The following is a 19474-nucleotide window of genomic DNA, read 5'->3' as shown; positions in this document are numbered from 1 at the left end:
TAGTTATAGAGCTCTGGATAGCCAATTTCTGTTTCCTATGGTCTCTATTTTGCATCTCACAACCTTTAACACAAAGCAGGGAAAAATTAAACAACCTGTGGTACATGATTTTGAATTGATTATGAGATCTATTATCATAATATTCCAAGCTCACTGAAATACATGGTACTGTTGCATGTGGGTGGGGGTACCTTAAAAACGCTCCACAATGACAAAGCCCTGCCCTCATCTTCACAGAACAGTATTTGGTATTTCTGCTATTTGTTAGATAGGATATCTGTTAGAAAATGCCATTTTCAGAAAAGCTGACTAAACTGTAAAAGTTACACGGCTAGATTGAAAGTAGGCCTACAGTATTTTGTTAAATAGGGAAAGAACATGGCTTTATGAACCAGATTTCTGCTGCTTTTTTTTATGGAAACAATGTGTGCTGAACCTCATCAAGACATATTTGACCGGGTGTTTGATGAGGCTGTTTTATTCTCAAATGGGTCCAACTCCAGCTTGTTGAGAGGACCTATGAGCCATCTGTGATTAGGGGGACCTCAGGGGACCAGACTGGGATGCTACAGAAATGGTGAACACATGGTGAGTGTAAGAGGCTACCGTTTCACAATGGCAGTGTTTCAGGGCCAAATTTGGAAAACAAGAAGCTTATGTTTAAGCCTGTCCACGAAGCTAAATTGATACAATAAACCTTCAGAAATGTTTGTGCAAACTTTAAGCTAAATTTTGAAGACCATTTGGAATGAGAGTGTAAAGAGGTCTAAAACAATTTGTGGTCAAAACAATCAAACAGTGGTGTGTTTGTGTTTCAAAATGATGATTTTATAAACATATTATTGTATAACCCTGATGCTGACTCTTCTTGTTTAATGAGCCCTGACTGCATCATATTTTGAATACAAGAAGACTGATAGAGGAAACAATCCATGGGAGCTGCAAGCATCTCAGCTAACCGGCCTGAGTGCTCAGTCAGATCAATAAGTGGGAAAGAAGCATTCATTTCAGTCTTAAGGTGGCTTTGGTTATAGAGCTCTGGGATAGCAATTTCTGTTTCCTATGGTCTCTATTTTGCATCTCACAACCTTTAACACAAAGCAGGGAAAAATATAACAACCTGTGGTACATGATTTTGAATTGATTATGAGATCTATTATCATAATATTCCAAGCTCACTGAAATACAGTGGTACTGTTGCATGTGGGGTGGGGTACCTTAAAACGCTCCACAATGACAAAGCCCTGCCCTCATCTTCACAGAAACAGTATTTGGTATTTCTGCTATTTGTTAGATAGGATATCTGTTAGAAAATGCCATTTTCAGAAAAGCTGACTAAACTGTAAAGTTACACGGCTAGATTGAAAGTAGGCCTACAGTATTTTGTTAAATAGGGAAAGAACATGGCTTTATGAACCAGATTTCTGCTGCTTTTTTTATGGAAACAATGTGTGCTGAACCCATCAAGACATATTGACCGGGGTGTTTATGAGGCTGTTTTATTCTCAAATGGTGTCAACTCCAGCTTGTTGAGAGGACCTATGAGCCATCTGTGATTAGGGGGACCTCAGGGGACCCAGACTGGGATGCTACAGAAATGGTGAACACATGGTGAGTGTAAGAGGCTACCGTTTCACAATGGCAGTGTTTCAGGGCCAATTTGGAAAACAAGAAGCTTATGTTTAAGCCTGTTTGACGTTTGGAAACATTTCAAACCCATGTAAATTTAACAATGATGCAATTCTGTCAATTTTAAAAATCGTGATTTTTATATGAAACTTTTTTTCTGACTGTTGCGTACTGTCATAGCCTTCCTCAAGTTGAATCTTTATTCTCTTGTTGACTAGATGTGTTAAATGTAAAATTGCTGCCATGAATATCGGGAAGTCTTCAAAATGATTCCAAGGTTTCAGTGTTGCACTGTCCCAATGTCTCCAGATGATGGTGCACTTGGAGTTAATACTGGGTTACTCCTTTACTCCAAACCGGTAGTGGGCCTATTTTTGCTTTTCAAAAGATACTGTTGCAATTTAATACTTTAACGAATGCGCATTAAAAACATATATGAATGTTTCATACGCACCAGCCTTTGCGAAAAGATAAACCTCGGCAGTTTGAGCTCCTCGGTCTGCAGTCTTTAAGGTGACATAGATAACAGAAATAGACCTTATATGTCGTATACATGGAAGATGTTAACATATATTAAGAGCCTAACATTTAAAAAAAAATCTACCGTAGATTTTTTTGGAGCAAAAACAACAGTAACACCGGAGTGGGAGGGCTTAAGTTTGTGCTATAGTTGCGCAGTGTGAGTGATGCTTGCAACTCTTGTTATGACTGCAAGGTCCTGTTTCAATCACTGGCGTCAGACGGACGCACGACACCAACTCAAACCTTTTCACCTTCTCCTGAACAAAGTAAATATTGATTTGAAAAGCGAGGCATTGCCGAGCGATTTATGGGAGTTTTAATTTGAAAGTGCTCCACGGGACTTAAAGAATATCCCTCGTCGTGTCACTTTGAGGGTCCGACGGATTTTTTCCTATTTACCGCGACTGGGAGATAAAACTTTTCCTCTATTATTTTAGGTGGCTCGTAAAAGAGACCCGCCTATGACCTCGACGTTCTACAGTGTTGCTACATTTACCGGATACAAGTTTATTTGATACGGTTTCAGGGTTTTTAGCAACTTCGACTTTTTCCTCTTTTCTTTGAATGCGTTGCAAATATGATGATGTCACCGACGCCACTTTTTCCTGAAGTTATGGCGGAGCACAACTTTTCTAACTTCTCTTGGTAAGCATATAGGCTACAGGCTCCTAGCATTGCTACTCTTTGAGTTATGTTTGAAATGCTAACTACAACTGTTAAATCGCATCTACTTAAGGCAAACGACCAAGGAAATGTACCGTTTGAATTAGTGAAATTTGAATGGAAGGTGAAGAGAGCTATGCATTGAAGTTTAACGATATAGTTGGCCTCTGAGGGCCTACAGGCAATTTCACAGTTATATCTGGATCTACCAGGCCTTAATAAAACATACGTGGTTAGTAGTAGCGTCTATAACTGTGCAGATTGTGCACACGTTTCAGTTGTAGTCGTGTCGTGTTGTCATTTTAGTAAGAACTTTGATTTAATTGCGAAGGCGTTCAGTCAGTCCAGTGAGCCTCTCAACCTAACTCTGCCAAAATATGCTAACCTGCTGACATTGATCTCACCTACATTTCTGACTTTGAAGACTTCAGTCACAGAAACTTCACAGAAACTCTTATGTGGATGCAGCACTTGCCGTGGGTTTGCAAAACTGAGCGTGGTATGTAGACTGACTACTAACAGATCTAAGCTGACGAAGTCTAATTATTCTGGACTTCACATTCTTTCTGTTGATACCCTTTCCTGGATGGATCATAGCTCTTGTTTTGAACACAATTCCTGCAGCATGGTGGGAAGGGTGGAAGACCCACAGTCCTCCAAGTTCCTGCTTTTCTGTACTAGTGACATACCGGTATGTCTGCCGTGACAGCTAACCACTAACTGCAGTAATGGTCAGTGTTAGCAGCTCTTTGTATAAGACACGCCAGAGATAATTAAAGAGTTTTGCAGGGTGTGAGTATACACACTGAATATGAAGACCAAAAATTAGAGAAACTTTTTTCTCTCTCTGTATGTATGTGTATGTATATATATATATATACTGTATATATATAGCCCTGCAGTTTGTATTTAAAACAAAGCAGAAGAGGGAAGGTACAACTCGAATTGTAACAACTGAAGTGTTTTTCTTCAGGCCACTGCCTAACTGACAAATGTCAAATGTCCTCTCAAGCAGATCATTTTTTTGTTTACCAGTATTTTTTTTTCAAAGTCATTCTTTTCCATTTCTGTATTTAATTATAGACCTTGTTTGTGAATTTTGTGATCCTCTGCTGTATGTACAGGTGAGTTTTAGTTGTCTTTTGTCTGACCATGCAGAAGAAAGTCTGCTGAAAGCATATACTGTAAATAACACGACTGACCTCTATGTTGGCCTGAGATTCTCTTTGTCTGAGTGGATTAGTTTGTCTACATTGCTCTGCTGCTGCCTCTCAATGGAAAAGAAAGTTGCCACAGATGCCACTTTTATTTCAAAAACCCTTTGTCAAAAAAACCCCTCACATGTGGTATTTCATTTAATAAGCTCATGAGACCACTAAACAGGTTGCAACGTACATGTTGTCTTTAGTGGAAATGGCCCTAATCACACCATCATCCAAGAGGGTTGTAGCTGGTGAGATTATGTTTGGAGATTACATCCAATAAGTCCTCAATGCCTTAAACCAATTCTGTCTTTGTTTTGTTACTTTTTCCCTGCTGTGAGAACTTGACACTATTAGAATCTGTTGTATCTGATAGGAACGTGAAAAGGTTTTAAAGCCACTTTTCAAAACTACAGGGCATAGTGTTTAATACTTCAGACAATCCACTTAAATCTGAATACCATCTAAAAGATTAATGGAGTGGACTTGAAAAGATTTACATACTGTTTCATTTACACTTGCTGAGTCTGCACACCACCAATATCCTTACAAAGAGAGCTTATGTAATATTAATTAAGAAATCAATTGGTGATGAGTGCCATCAAACATTCTAAGTACTAATACTGTTTGTGTATGTGTGTGTTTTGCTTTTCTTTTTTTCCAGACCATTGAGAGCACTTGGCTTTACTAATGGAGCACCTCCAGGGAGCGTGGAAGACTCTGAGCAACGGCTTCGGAATGAAGGACTCTGCGTTCGAGGGCCCGTGCCTTTCACCAACCATGGTGCAGGGCTTTCCCTGCCAGCGTCGCTCCTCAGATGACAGCAAGATGCCCGACTCCAAGACTAGCAGCACTATCCGAGTCTACCTCCCAAACCAGCAACGCACTGTGGTGAGTTCATTTGCACTGCAGGTAGGAGATTTCCATACTTCCAATAAGGCCTCAGAAATACTGCATTGGTACACAGTTGTGTAAAGGTATATGAAGCAGCTTACATCCTGGTAGGTTATTGATGAATTGATGAATTCATTTTTGTTTTTGTTCCTCAGGTGAACGTGCGACCAGGTATGACTCTGCACAATTGCCTGATCAAAGCATTAAAGGTGCGAGGTCTGCAGCCTCAGTGCTGTGCTGTGTTCAGGCTGCACCCAGGACAGAGGAGGTGAGCTGTGGACTGTTGTGGGTTTGAAACCAGGGAAATAAGATCAGAGTTTGTGCAGATCACGTTCTCACTTGCTTTAGTTATTTTGTCTGCTTTGACATCCCTCAATGGAAATCTTTTGTCCGTTTTTGTAACAGCAAAAAATTTCGGATGGATTGGAATACTGACTCCACCTCTCTGATTGGAGAAGAGCTGCTGGTGGAGGTTTTAGATCATGTTCCTTTGACAACACATAATTTTGTGAGTACCTGAAGCATTTACAATATCCTCAACACTCAGTGTGACTTTTAAATAAAAAAATGCAATTCTTTTTTTTTTCTGTCATTTTCAGGTTCGCAAAACATATCTGAAGCTGGCATTCTGTGATATTTGCCAGAAGTTTCTTTTGAATGGTTTCCGTTGCCAAACATGCGGCTACAAATTCCATGAGCATTGTAGCACCAAAGTGCCCACGATGTGTGTGGACTGGAGCAATATCAGACAACTCCTGTAAGTGTCTTCAGGTTGAAATGAAAGCATTACGTAAAAGGGACATCTATAACTTGAGAGTACTTCTTGATCATTACATAAAGAATAATTGATTATAGGAATATAACTTACAGACAAGTTTGCCATCCTACACCCATTCACTGTGTAGAAGCTTTTTTTTAAAATTACATTTTAATCTGATTAAATCTGAAATAGGATTCGTAGTGCATCAGAAATTGTGTTGTCAAGATAGAAAAGGGAAAGCAAATTCTGTGATGATTCTATGATAGTACAGGTCTCCTGACTAGATCTAAGCTCATACATATGTGGCTTTGCATACTTGCACTGAGAATAGAAGCTTGTTCATGTTATTTTGCATGGAGGCTGTAGGACTGTAATCATTTGCAGATCCATATCATTGACAGTGAAACCCTTTTTACATGACAACCACTGCAGTCTTTAGCAGTCAACTGTTATTTGGTTAAACATTCACACACTCCGGCGCACTGTATACTATGAGCTTTTCTCTCTTTATTCAGTTTGTGTCCAACACCTGGTGAGAGCGGTGCCCCATCACTGCCACCGCTGACGTCCCGGCGAATGAGAGAATCCTTAACACGGTTTCCAAGGTGAGGCAAAGTTTTTATCCTTGATCTGTAGATACATACAGTAGATACATGTTGCCCTCAAGAGGAAAGTTTTCCCACACTCAGGTGTAGATGATACATACATGCACAAATAAAACAATATTGTGACAACATAGGATATACATACCACAAAATATAAATTACACAAACCATGGTTGGGTATTGGGACCTAATGATCAGTGTGTTCCTTGGACCAAAACCCCCTGGCAAAAGCAGGAAGTACAAGAAAATCTTTTGGTTTAATCCACCTTTTTTATGTCTCTAGTTTGTTAGATTACTAGATAATGAATTTGAGGTGTTGAATCAGTCTATTGTATTTAGCCACCATTCTCATTTTCTGTTATTTGTCATACTTGACTGCAACACAGTTACATTTATGTTTACTCATTTGGCAGAGGCTTTTATCCATAGCGACTTACAAGTGAGGGACAACACTCACGCTTTAGTACAGTAGGAGACGGTGGAGTAATCACTAAGTACTAAATCTATTCAACAAGACAAAGTACAAGGAGATCAGGTAAATAAGTGCAAGTTAGGCATGTTAGGGTGTTAGAGGTCTCAGGAGAGAATGTGTTCCTGGAAGAGATGAGTCTAAAAGAGATTCTTGAATCTAGAGAGGGACGCCGCTGCTCTGATAGAGTTTAGTAGCTTGTTCCACCATCAGGGAACCACAAACAAGAACAGTCTGAACCGAGGTTGCCTTGTGTGAAGAGATGGCAATGCCAGATGATTCTTTGGAGGAACACAGGGGCTGAGGAGAAAAAGCCTGTATGATTGATTTGAGTTATGTTCTCATTTCTAAAGTACCTTAATCTTTATTGAAATAAATCCTGTTTTTAATGACGTTCTTAGCTTTATGGAGGCTTACCAGTCCAAGGGCTGATGTAACGAGAGGCGTGAAAAGAGCCTGTTGTTTCAGGAGCCCTTAAAATGGTTAAAAAGCACTCTGAGCTGCCAAAGTATCAAGTTGTTCCATGCAGAGCAATCTCAAACACTCTTTTGAAACATAGTTTTGTGTTGCCAAAAGGGGGATTGTTCTGAAGGAGCACACTCCGTGGTCATAAGCGTGATGTAATATGATCTCTGTTTACATACCTCATTCAGCTGGAGTTCCACTGTCCCCATTTTAACCAGCCGCTACAGCACAGCGCAGGTACTAATTCACTAAAAGTAGGTGTACCAAGGCCTTTGACAAAATTCAAAGCTGAAAGTTTTATTTGTAGACATCAGGCACAGATCTTGTTCTTATCATTTTGGATATTTTAACTTGTTAAAATTAGATGTTGTGCTTCTAAAAGTGAACATCTCAAGTCAGACCGACATTTGATTGTTTGGAGATTAACATATTTGGCTGGTGAGCTTTGTACTCTTCAGCTGAGCCAATACTGGTCTTGGCATACATCAAGGGCAAAATACCTCTGCAGTGTCAAGATAGCCAAAAATGGGGTAAGGGGAAGGCCATAATAAAATGAACCAATAACTACTTCCTCTTTGTGCAATATTTCAGTTTTACTTTGTTTTTTTAGCCGTATAATATGCTTCTAATTGATTTTGCATTTGCGTTACCAGTTTGTTGATGGCACAACATAAACAGATGATTCTTGAATGGGGAAAGTGAGAGAAAATGACAGAAATGAAACCAGAAAGCCCCTGCACCAACCACCACCACCACACCCACGGTGGCCCAATTTTAAAGAAGTTACAGAATTCAGGATCTGTTTTTCTGTTAAATGTCAGTGGTGTGTCCCATTTTGAAGCAGCGATACAAGATCTAATCAAACAACAGCTGCTCAATGTTACTATTTGATCCTTGTTCACCTCGTTACAGCTCAGCCCACCGATATTCCACCCCTCATGCCTTCAACTACACCACGCCCTACCCACCCACAGGTGGCGGTCTCTCCCAGAGGCAGCGCTCCACTTCCACGCCCAACGTCCACATGGTTAGCACTACCCTGCCTGTAGACAGCAGCATGATTGAGGTAACTACACACCACACCGGCCCCTTGGGTACTCCTGTAGGTTCAGGCAGCCACTCCTAAAATATCCCCTGCCTGAGAGTGATCTTGCCCTCCTACGTACATCTCAGGCATTCCAACTATCCTACCCTTGCTCTTTTCTATCTCTTATCTAACTCGGTGTTAAGTAATCCACCTGGACAGGGTTGAGCCTGTTTTGTGTAATTCCCCTGATGGCTTCTTATTTTAGCGATTTTAAAATGTGTGACACTTGACTTCCCCCTGTTCAGTTCTAGTTTCTGCTTTTTCACTGCCAGTGTACTTGCATAATCAGTTCGCTAGTATTGCATGTTCTATAGAATATTTCCCATATATTCTGTCCAGGTAGAAACCTGAGCATCACTCACTCTTGTCATTGTTCCTTCCTCACTTTACTTTACTCTGTCCCTTTCCCTCCTGTCCTCACTGGCCTGTTGTATTGTACCCTGTTGGGGAGTAGCTAGACTGCCTGAATACCTCCCCCAGCTCCTGGTGCCATAGATTCTGGCTGAAGAGGAAAGTAGGTATTGTGCACTTCTCCCAGTCTTTTGTTGAGGCCTCACCTGAGAGTCCGGAAAAGGTTAGAAAGCAGTGTCTGTGTGCAGTCTGAATGGCATGCCTTGCTAACAGGCTGCATTCACTTCTTAGTATTGAAGTCAAACCATGAGTGACAGCACAGCATGTGGCTTTTTTACTTTTTGACCAAGCTGACTGAACTTTATTTGTGTTTTTATCTCTCTAGGATGCGATGCGTGATCATGACTCAGGTAAGTGCCCACTCTGCATTTTCGTTAGCTTCATGTCGTGCAATTTTTTTTGCTGCATCACACCTCCTCCCTTCACCCTCACCACAAATCTCCCCCTTCAATCATGAGTTGAAACTTCTCTTTATGAATTTACAGTATAACGACCCCCCCCAATCCGCCCTGCCCTCAACCACCACCAACACCAAAATGGACATTTCTCATCAGAGCATTTGGCATTGAGGTCCACCCACTACATTTAGTAATCATTAAAAATAGCTAAGCAGTAGAGAGTAATAATGTGAAATTAATCTAGATGTGATAGGCCATTAAACAAGAAAAAAGGCTATGCAGAGACTTTTATCATCAATCTTCATACACTTTTTCCATTACAATGGTTGCTTCTGTACTTGTGCATTATCAAATGTGACGTCCCTGTTGGAGATTTAGTTTACTGTTGCTTAGCGTGTGAGACTGATACAAAAGAAAGCTTCAAACAGGAGAACTGTGACGAAGTCAGATTCTTCAGTATTCACCATATAGTCCAGTACACAATAGATTTGCCTTTTTGTAGAGCATACCTGAATGTCTAGAGTGAATGATTATATCCCACTTAGTTGCATTCTAAAAAGTAGGGTATAATTGATGGTCACTAACCGGACACTAAGTACCATTGTGCATTGCACAGACTGGCAAATTCAGGTGGCCTGGGTAATATCAGAAGAGATGTCAGACAGACTGTATAGTCCTCTACATACAATTCCCTGTACAGTGTGTAGTAAATGACAGTTTTAGACACAAAATCTTCCATCCTGAATGCTCTTCCTCTTTGTATTCCTGAAGCCGGGAGTTCCCCCAGTCAGAGCCCTACAGGCTGGTCCCAGTCCAAAGCCCCTGCACCTGCCCAGCGAGAGAGGGCCCCATCCTTCAACACGCATGAGAAAAATAAAATTGTAAGTTCTATGTTCTTGTCCATGTGTATGTAGAGAAAATACTTTCAGAGCAATTTGTGCAATCTACCCTACAGAATGCTGGCTTATGATAACCGCTTATGTTTCATTTCTGTCTCTTACATCAGTTGCGCCTTTTTGATTTCTGTTCATACAGAGGCCTCGGGACAAGAGGGACTCTAGTTACTACTGGGAGATTGAAGCCAGCGAGGTGTATCTGAACTCCCGCATTGGTTCGGGCTCCTTTGGAACTGTATACAAAGGGAAATGGCATGGTAGGAATGCATTTCAGGTTGGGCAGGGCACTTTCAGGTGTAACCATAAACACTTTCACATTCTCAAACTACACGTAACTGTTTGAAATAAGTTAATTGATGCATAAAAAGTTTGTAAAATGATAAGTGTGCATGTAGCATTGCTTTTCGTTTGAGTTTGCAGTAGATTTTATGCATCAGGGTTAGTAGCTGAGTGGAGTATTTTTGTTGCAGGTGACGTAGCAGTGAAGATTTTAAAGGTGACTGACCCCACACCAGAGCAGTTCCAGGCATTCAGGAATGAGGTGGCTGTCTTGAGGTAAGAGTTACAGTATAGCATGGATACAGTGTTTGTTTTAGTTGTCTTAACAACAGGAGTTTTCAGCTGTTTTGACAGTAGCAAAGTGTTGAATTCTGTGTGTGAATCATCTTCATCGTGAACTTACATCTTATCTTTTGTTTTGGTGATTTCCTCTTCCCCTTTGCCTCTGTTGCAGGAAAACACGACATGTCAACATCCTGTTGTTCATGGGCTACATGACGAAGGACAACCTGGCCATTGTGACCCAGTGGTGTGAGGGCAGCAGCCTTTACAAACATATTCACGTCCTGGAGACAAACTTCAAAATGATCCAGCTCATAGACATTGCCCGGCAGACAGCTCAGGGCATGGAGTAAGTCCTGAAGAGTGACATTTTTTCATTGAACGAATAAAAAAAACAATATCTCATCTCATTTCTCTCTCATTTACAGCTATCTGCATGCAAAGAACATCATCCACCGTGACATGAAATCCAACAGTATCTTTTTTATCAGCTATGTTAAAGTCTGTACTTGTACTGCATAAAAGATGCAGATAAAATGACTTAAGGTGCTGTAAAACGAGTTTCTTAAGTGCGTTTTTAGCTGTAAATTCCTTGACAGTGGTGTAGACATCTTCTTGCATGAAGGGCTAACAGTGAAAATTGGGGACTTTGGCCTTGCTACAGTGAAGGCCAGGTGGAGCGGCTCACATCAGGTGGAGCAGCCTTCTGGATCCATTCTCTGGATGGTCAATATCACAGCTTTCATTTCACTACAGCAATACGACCACTACATTGAGAGACTTAAGTTGTAAAACACAAAAAAGGAACAAAAAAAAACAAACAAACTTGTGCTTATGTTTTTTCTGTTATGTCCACAGGCTCCTGAAGTTATCCGGATGCAGGATAACAATCCCTACAGCTTCCAGTCTGATGTCTATTCCTATGGAATTGTTCTCTTTGAGCTCATGACGGGAGAGCTCCCATACTCCCAGATAGCAAATAGAGATCAGGTAAAGTTTCATTATTTAAAAAACAGGCAGTTTAGTGGTAATGCGGCTCATGCATTAAGAGGGTGTAATGAGACTGACCCATTTTGTCCTCCTGCAATTATTTTATCTTGCAAAATCTATTTGCAAAAGATTGGAGGTGTTTTTGCCACATTGTTAGATTTGGTCATGTCAGAAAAAGCTGTACCACCACAATCAGACATATATCTAGCTCTGGTCCTCGCCTCGGTCCCAGTGTCAGGCTGCAAACCTAGGCCAGAAGGTGGTGGAAAGACACTGGGCCGCTGTCTGAAGGGGGTTGTTGAGCTGGCCTAAGGCCAATCATGGAACAGAGGCGGGCGCCCTGGAGCCACTGGCCTAATTTTAGACCCCGTAACACAACCCTGTACGTGTGTGAGAAAAGGGGTGCTTGGGTGCGCATATGTGGTCTGTGGTTTTTCGTCCTTTTGCAGGCCACAAGACCTGGTCTATATCGTGTCTGGCTCTTTGTTCAGTTCAGTTTACTGCCTGTATCGGAATCAGGCTAAAGTTGCTGTACAAAGTGTGCCCATAAGTGCTGTTATGATCCACTGTTGTACTCCTAGTCTCCTTGATACTGTAGAATGACTTTGTACTCAGCTGACCTGGCAAGCACATAGAGTACTCCTATCATCCTTTATCTCTGCAGCATCATGCACTCATGCCTTTACAATAGCTCCAGTGTTTTAGATGCCTGTCACCTTAGACTCACTGGCCATATTTATAAAGTATCTCTGAGGTGGACTGCTGATTTAGTATTGATCAGGTGTCTCTGACTATCACACTGACTTGGCTCAATAGTTCAACTCTGAAATATTTTATACACATTTCCTAGTCTCATCTGTTTCCTTGTGACTCCCCCTCTCAGATTATTTTCATGGTGGGAAGAGGCTATTTGTCCCCAGACCTCAGTAAGCTCTACAAGAACTGCCCCAAAGCCATGAAAAGGCTGGTGGCTGACTGCATCAAGAAGTCCAAGGACGAGAGGCCGCTCTTCCCACAGGTGAACTGCTTCTCTTGGTAGTAGTAGACAACAAGCTGAATCAAGAGTGCTTTATTTAACTAATATTTTATTTTTCTTCTCATTTATGATTTTTTTTTTTTTTTTTTTTTTTTTTTTTCAGATCTTGTCCTGCCATTCGAAACTTCTCCAGCATGCCCTCCCTAAGATAAACCGCAGTGCCTCAGAACCGTCCCTGCACAGAGCCTCTCACACTGAGGATATCAATGCCTGTACTCTGACCTCCACCAGACTGCCTGTTTTCTAGAGGCTCAGACAGCACTGCCCCTCCTCCTCCTCTCGTTCCACTTCCCCTCCTCTTCGAAATAGTCCAAATGCTCAGTACAACCAAATTCTCTACATACAGATGCCAATATAGACATAAAAATGTACATGCAACCATACATAAACCCATGCTAATCAATACATTATGTAAGGAAAAAGAGTCAGAAAAAGTACATCTGAGATTAACTACGGAAGGGAGTGAGTGATGATGGATTGCAGTGGGATGTACACATGAAGAGGTTGGCATAAGATACATGGAGGTGGTGCCTTGCTTTTCACTGCACGTATTAAGAAGTATGCAGGGGCTCCACGGTGGCAATGCATTTGGTAAAAGTTGTAAATACATGCACGCACACCTACCTAAGACAGCGATTAATGGACATTGAAGGAAGCTCAAGACAGACAGATGTCTCTCTTGATTTGGGTTCTGTGATGTGAAGCACACCCTTCTATCTGGTCGCGCTGGTTTCTGATGAAGAGGACCTTTAAAGCTTACCTGCCTTAAGAGGAAACAAAGCCTGGACTAAGATCCTGCACAACTTCATTTTCCTCTTGTTATCACAAACAAAGCCGTTGGATGTAGTCCATTTAGTTGCACAGTAGTAGTTGATTTTACATTGTCTTAAATGATAATGGAGTAGATATGGGAAATTGATGTCTTTTTTTGTTGTCTTTGTCGTCTTTGACTTCTTTCTATCGTCTTTTGTTTTTTTTTTGGGGGGGGGTCTTTTTTTGGGAGGAATTATAGCCTGTCAGACAGCGAGCAGAAGTGATGATGGAAAATTTTGCACATTTTAGCAAAAGCAATGGTTATGTTCCAACAGTAAACACAATGGTTTCCTAGCTCTGAGTAAAATGATCTGTAGATACCAACACATTCTCATCAGTCCTGTCATGGGTAGGTTATCATGAGCTGGACATTTGGCAGTTGTCTTAAATATTTAAAATGATTTGGAAACTAATTTGTATTTGTTTATCATGTCTCTATCAGGAGGTTAAACGTTTTATTGTGAACTTGGTGAGAAAGTTGTCTGTTCAATATTTTAATAAAATTAAGTTAAATTTCTTTGCCAATTGGTCATCTTTTGTTACTTCTTGTTAAAGACAAACATTGTTAAGTCAATATATGTTGTATTGAGACTGTATATCATTTGACCTTCATTTTAAATGCAGCAGGTGAGATGGGCAGTTGACATCAGATATTCTGCCTCGGTAAAATCCCACACATGTGCAAGACTTTGTGGCAGGGTGTAATGTTTGCTGTAGCAGTGGCAACGTGGTGTAACCTCACAGGGGATCCAGTCCAGACACGCAACCAGGGGATTCCACCATTGGCTGATGCCACAGCGAGCTGCACAGCCACTGGCAAGCACAGTGGAACAACAATCATTCAGCAAGGGAGGGACGTGGTGGAAAGAGAGAGGACAGTTATATTTTGTTTTAGTATAAACATCCAACGTGTAGTTCCTGCTGGACAGGACCACTTGACTTGGTTCAGTCCTAAGTGCAAATTTATAAATATGGGGATATTTGCTGTGTTCTAAATATAAGTGAAGGAATTAGTGTTTATTTTTTATGTTTTGTGGCTCTTTGAGTTGAGCTCAAGGCAAAAAAAAAAACATGATGGAAGCTTTTTAAGTGCTTTATCTCATTTGAATCACATGTCTCAAAAAGCCCCATCACAGGGTAAAATAGGCCTGATGTCATCAGAAGTGGAGCAACACAATAAGAGCAAAAGCCATCGGCTGACCACTAGTCGTCTATTTTTACAACACTTTTGCCTTATGTGTTTATCTGTTCTATTTCTGCATTCTGACAAGCCACACAGGCCAGCCAAGATGAAATCAACAGAGCTCAAACGTCTCTGGCGTACAATAGCTCCATCTAGTGGGTGTTCCTCCATGATGTGAGTCCGCATGCTCCACATGAGACCTGCATGATAATCAGTGGTGTGAAAAAAACTCAGATCCTAAAAGTAGCAATACAGCAATGTAAATGCTGTTGCAGGTCAAGGTTGAGTTAGTTTATTCTTCTTGTTTGATATACAATTTGGGAGTTTAGTCCAGTGGTTCCCAACCTCAGGATCAGACCCTCCATAGGACCAAAAGATAAATCTGAGGGGTTGTGAGATTATTCATGGAGTAGAAAAGAAAAAAATAAGTTCTGCAACCCAACACAAACGATTTAAAATTATTTTAAATTTAATCTTTTTTTGTGATGGATGTGGAACTGCTAACAACTCATAGTCAAGTGACGAAAAGTGAAAGTGAAAAAGTGAAAAGTGACGAGGGCTGAGCAACTAGCAAATTATTTTTTGTTAATGGGTTGAAAAGGTTAGGAACCACTGGTTTAATCTTCAACAATGCCCTGCATTTCATGAACATACCAAATGTTTCTTGTGTAAAATTTCAGTCTTGGAAGGAGAAATGTAGTGGAGTACAAAGTACAAAATTGGTCTCTAAAATGCAGTTTAGCAGAAGTAACAAGAAATGGAAATGGTAACATCAAGTGCAGTGCAGTAAATGTCCATATTTACTGTCCACCACTGATAATAATGAATCTTAAAGTAATTTCATTACCAGTGTAAGTATATAAGTGAACTGTTGAGCACAGACAGAGAGAACTGTCTGTGCTCAAAGGGAGGACAGAAGGACATTTTCCTTAAACATTAAGCTAATGTGATTTGACCTCCAGACACAGTGGACCAATCTTTAATAGGAGCTCTTCAATCAATTTAACAGGGTCTGCCAAGATAGCTTCTTGCCTCTGTCTGTTATGGCCTCCAACTCTATCTGAGAATCAAAAGCTTTTACTTTCATCTTCATGTGAGAGTTGTTCTCTAATACTCCTGCGATATAAGGCCACACCTTTATGAGCAACCTACACTCGGGTTATTTTTAAAAGTACATGTGTTGTGAATGTTATTTCAGTGGTTGTGTGAATTCTGTGACAAAGTAAAGGCACACTCATGCAGCTCAACTGGCTGATTATGTAACCATAACAGCTACTGCACATAGACCTCTTGTGTCTCAACTTTGCCACCAGATGGCAACAAGAACATACACGTGCATGCCCACTGAGGGATCCACAGTATTCACTTATTAAAGCAGCAATGTCGATGGTGTTATTGGCTGAAACACTTAATCGATGAGTCAATCAACAGAAAAAATAATCCTTTAGCTATTCTGATTGATCTTTTCAGTCATTTCTCAAGCAAAAATAGTGAAAAAAATCCCAAACATGCTCTGATGAGATGATTTGCTGTTTTTCTCATCAACTGAATATTTTGGGACTTTTGGTAGAACAAAACCAGACACTTGAAGATGTCCCCTTTGGCTCTGGGAAACTGTGATCAATAATGAAAATAATCATTAGTTGCAGCCCTATTTCATTCTGTTGCATTTTAAACCAGTATTAAAAAAAAAATACCCATGTTTACCACACATCACTTTTACATTCTCCTTCATCATGAGATGGAAGTACATCACTTACGCTGTGTTCTTCAGCAGATGGTCAGAGCAGCGTGCCCCCCTACAAACACACACACACACACACACACACACACCCACACACACACACACCCACACACACACACAGCACAAGTTGTTCACATTGTGCAGCAGCTTGGCAGACAGCTGGGGGGAGTCTAGACGGAAGCTCCTCAGCTGGAGCTTCAGGGCCCACAGTGTCACTGCTCTGGGTTCCTCAGTGGCTTTGACTCTCACCAGGCCAGGTCAGTGTGCGCTTGTTGTGAGGGGAAAACATGAGCAGCATCTGGAAGCCTGACAATACGTTATGTTGAGCATATTATATCTGTGGGAGATGTTTGCTGATATTTGTTAAAGCTAACAGTGTGAGTCTGTTTAATGAATCACAGCCTCTTCTAAGACAAATCACAGATGTGAAAGTCTGCTATGCAGTCATCGAGCTCCCCTATGTCAGACTTCTCAGCTCTGCAGCCATGTCAGTTACTCATGATTCACCTGTATGCAGAAAGTGTGCCAGGTGTGACAGAGTTCTTTCCGGCCCCTCGTAACATGAATAACAAGAGGGTCAGAACGCCAAGGCATCATATCAGTTCAACAAAGAATTTTGAACATATTCTTGGATGAACATCATCTGGATGTTTGATCTTCACTGTACAGACGTACAGCATGTGCCGAGTTTGTAACTAGACGGCTGTTTTCACATTCTTCTGTTGAAGGCAGACAGTTTCTCTGTGCTCTCTAATCTGAGTTTTACACTATACTGTTTCTATGAGAATGACTTTGTGACAGCGCAGCTCATTTGTTAGCCAATCGTAGTCGAGAATGCACAGAAAATGTGGATACATGAAGCCTCCAGAGCACGTAATGGACTTTTCAGTGAAGCGGGACCATTCTTTTTCCTGTAGTTAATCTTTTGAAATGAGCAATATTTGCATATTTATAAATTGTGGATTTTTCAATGAGGGAGAAAGTGTAGCTGATAGAAGTTTTTCGCAGAAAATCCATATCAGACACAAAGTTTTATTAAGGAGTGTTAAAGCAAAACGTATGATAACTTGATAATAAATGCATATGCTTCCTTATTGTGCATCCTTGTGCTTTCTCAGATGAAGTAGCTCATAGGCAGAAAGAAGTGTTTGGTTTTTTTGTTGCTACAGAAAGTCTCTGAGGTGGCAAAATGAAAATCTGGTGGGACATTGCATTGCTGTCACCAGCGGGCTGATACAATATAACTACAGAGGCAGGAAATAAAAAGTAATAAAACTGAACACACAATGTCATAATGCAGTCTCCAGGCACCATCACTAATTTTCAGAGATACCCTTCATTGTGGCAGAAGCGTGAAGCAGAGAATAATAAACATTAAATCCAAATGATTAGTAATGAATGCGTCAATAACTCGTCTGTGTCAGGAAGTACACGATGTAATATAAAATGTGTGAGTTCTTCACTGTATTTCAGTGAAAAATTAATCAAATTTTATTCCCTGCACTTAATGACCCAGGATATAATTTTCCTGCCTCCTTTCATCTTATAACTTTGGGACTTTGAATCCCATAAGGAAGTGTTCACCTTGAACAGCTCACAGAGGAATCTGCTGCTTTTTGGTTTAATTAATCTAGATCCAGTAATTCGTGACTATGTGGGTCTGAATAAAAGTCATTAGAAATACATACAAATAACCACTGCAACCTAACAAACTATACAGTACACAGTAGTTACTGATGATAATCCCTATAACTAATAGTTAGCAAACACGGCAATGTATTTTTACCTGTTCTGAAGAAAAGTGTCATACCTGCCACATGTTCATGACTGTGTTACTGATCATTACCAGCAATGCCATGGAAAGTTTTATATGGACCAAAAGGTAAACAACTAAAAAACACATTTCTAGTGAAGTAATACAATCACAAGTCAAAACTACTCATCATTATACTTGGAGTGGGCATAAAAGATATTCATTTTACAGCTTGGTCATTATCATTAGCAGAACACTTAATATACTGAACAGTGACTGTTTTTCATGTGTAGCCGATAATAGCTAACTAATGGCTCGATGAAGCTTCTTTTATTCAGAGAACAGATTTGCAAAGGACTTCCTCAAGTTGCGTATGGTCTCAGCATTTGCCGTGTCTTCCCTGGCAGTGCGGAAAACGGATGTGTCTTTCAGACCAAAGGCATTGATCAGGGATTGGGATTTGCTGGAAGACAAGAGGATCATGAGTTTGTATGAGACAATCAGAATTTATATTCAGTGATAGATACAATCTGATGCAAACCAGTACAGCAGCCTTGCCATAAATTCTACTATTTGACACTGTCATAGATTTTTTAATTCAATTAAATATTTTAGCATTGATGTCATAGTTAGTGGTGTTGTACTGAACTGCATTATATTCAGAGGTGTTTCTAACATTCTGCCCCCCTCATGTTTTTGAATGGGAACATATAATGTAGTCCAGCACAACACCAATTTTAACTATGACCCCTGTAACAAACATATAATTGAATTTACACATTTCAGACATCGTCACAACTGAACAGTATAAATTTTGCAAAGTTAGAATTGGCTGAGCTGTTGATCTGAATTAGCATGAGATCACAAAGGGGTGTAATCTAATAAAGTGTGTATGTGAATTCACAAGTGGCTTGAATATACTCTGCTTGAACAATTCAAATAGCTAGGGTCCTTATTTTGAGCACTGAATAATGAAGGTATTCATACTTACTTCCGCTGTGGGTGTCCCTGTGGTTTTTCCTCAGCAGCTTGATCTTCCAGCAGAGTCTGCTGTTGCTCATGATGAGCCACAGTCGCCTGTGGGTGCGGAGGTGTGTTTTCTCGGAGAGGCCCGGCTGCCTGCTCCTTCTGGTTCTGAGACTGATGCTGGTACTCATCTTGGACAGAAGCATTTGAGTTACACTGGACCTGCTGCAGTCCTCCTGATGTTAGAATATCATGGTTCACAGACTGAGATAGCTGCGCTGCAGGGCTGAACTTTGCAGGAGATGTGAGGATCAACTTTGGTGCAGGCCTTTTTGAAAGTAATCCTTGGGGTTCCACTGGGCCCCCTGATTTCATCACAAAAGATATTTATAATATTCAGGCATCTTAGCTATAGAGACAGAAAGAT

General features: G+C 40.6%; 2 protein-coding genes across 7 annotated transcripts in view; one reads left to right on the top strand and one right to left on the bottom strand.

Annotated features, from left to right (window-relative positions):
* Positions 1 to 13918, top strand: part of raf1 (Raf-1 proto-oncogene, serine/threonine kinase) — a 25209-nt gene extending 11291 nt beyond the window's left edge. Inside the window, exons 1-19 of one of the 6 annotated variants that reach the window (XM_022739130.1) lie at positions 2344 to 2796; positions 3239 to 3313; positions 4681 to 4907; positions 5066 to 5178; positions 5316 to 5418; positions 5510 to 5667; positions 6186 to 6275; positions 8122 to 8275; positions 8751 to 8870; positions 9033 to 9057; positions 9877 to 9986; positions 10141 to 10258; positions 10472 to 10556; positions 10735 to 10911; positions 10991 to 11037; positions 11170 to 11288; positions 11421 to 11552; positions 12436 to 12570; positions 12692 to 13918. In XM_022739130.1, coding sequence (XP_022594851.1) covers positions 4707 to 4907; positions 5066 to 5178; positions 5316 to 5418; positions 5510 to 5667; positions 6186 to 6275; positions 8122 to 8275; positions 8751 to 8870; positions 9033 to 9057; positions 9877 to 9986; positions 10141 to 10258; positions 10472 to 10556; positions 10735 to 10911; positions 10991 to 11037; positions 11170 to 11288; positions 11421 to 11552; positions 12436 to 12570; positions 12692 to 12835 — 2031 coding nt within the window. In that variant the 5' untranslated portion in view covers positions 2344 to 2796; positions 3239 to 3313; positions 4681 to 4706 and the 3' untranslated portion in view covers positions 12836 to 13918. Of the gene's footprint in view, positions 1 to 2122; positions 2143 to 2343; positions 2797 to 3238; positions 3314 to 4680; positions 4908 to 5065; positions 5179 to 5315; positions 5419 to 5509; positions 5668 to 6185; positions 6276 to 8121; positions 8276 to 8750; positions 8871 to 9032; positions 9058 to 9876; positions 9987 to 10140; positions 10259 to 10471; positions 10557 to 10734; positions 10912 to 10990; positions 11038 to 11169; positions 11289 to 11420; positions 11553 to 12435; positions 12571 to 12691 lie in introns of those variants that run through there. The other 5 variants (XM_022739133.1, XM_022739129.1, XM_022739132.1 and 2 more) reach the window with 5 other exon arrangements.
* Positions 13919 to 18042: 4124 nt separating this feature from the next.
* LOC111217266 (synapsin-2-like) lies at positions 18043 to 19451 on the bottom strand. The gene is made up of 2 exons (XM_022739046.1): positions 19073 to 19451; positions 18043 to 18544 (listed from the first exon to the last, which is right to left on the bottom strand). Exons 1-2 carry the CDS (start codon positions 19420 to 19422, stop codon positions 18412 to 18414), a joined length of 483 nt encoding a protein of 160 aa, XP_022594767.1. The 5' UTR covers positions 19423 to 19451; the 3' UTR covers positions 18043 to 18411.
* Positions 19452 to 19474: the final 23 nt, after the last annotated feature.

Source organism: Seriola dumerili, unplaced genomic scaffold, assembly GCF_002260705.1.
Source record: "Seriola dumerili isolate Sdu_G_001 unplaced genomic scaffold, Sdu_1.0 BDQW01000043.1, whole genome shotgun sequence".
NCBI classification, from domain to species: Eukaryota; Metazoa; Chordata; class Actinopteri; order Carangiformes; family Carangidae; genus Seriola; species Seriola dumerili.
Note: the sequence above shows the minus strand (reverse complement) of the source record. Positions and strands in the feature narration are given on the sequence as shown.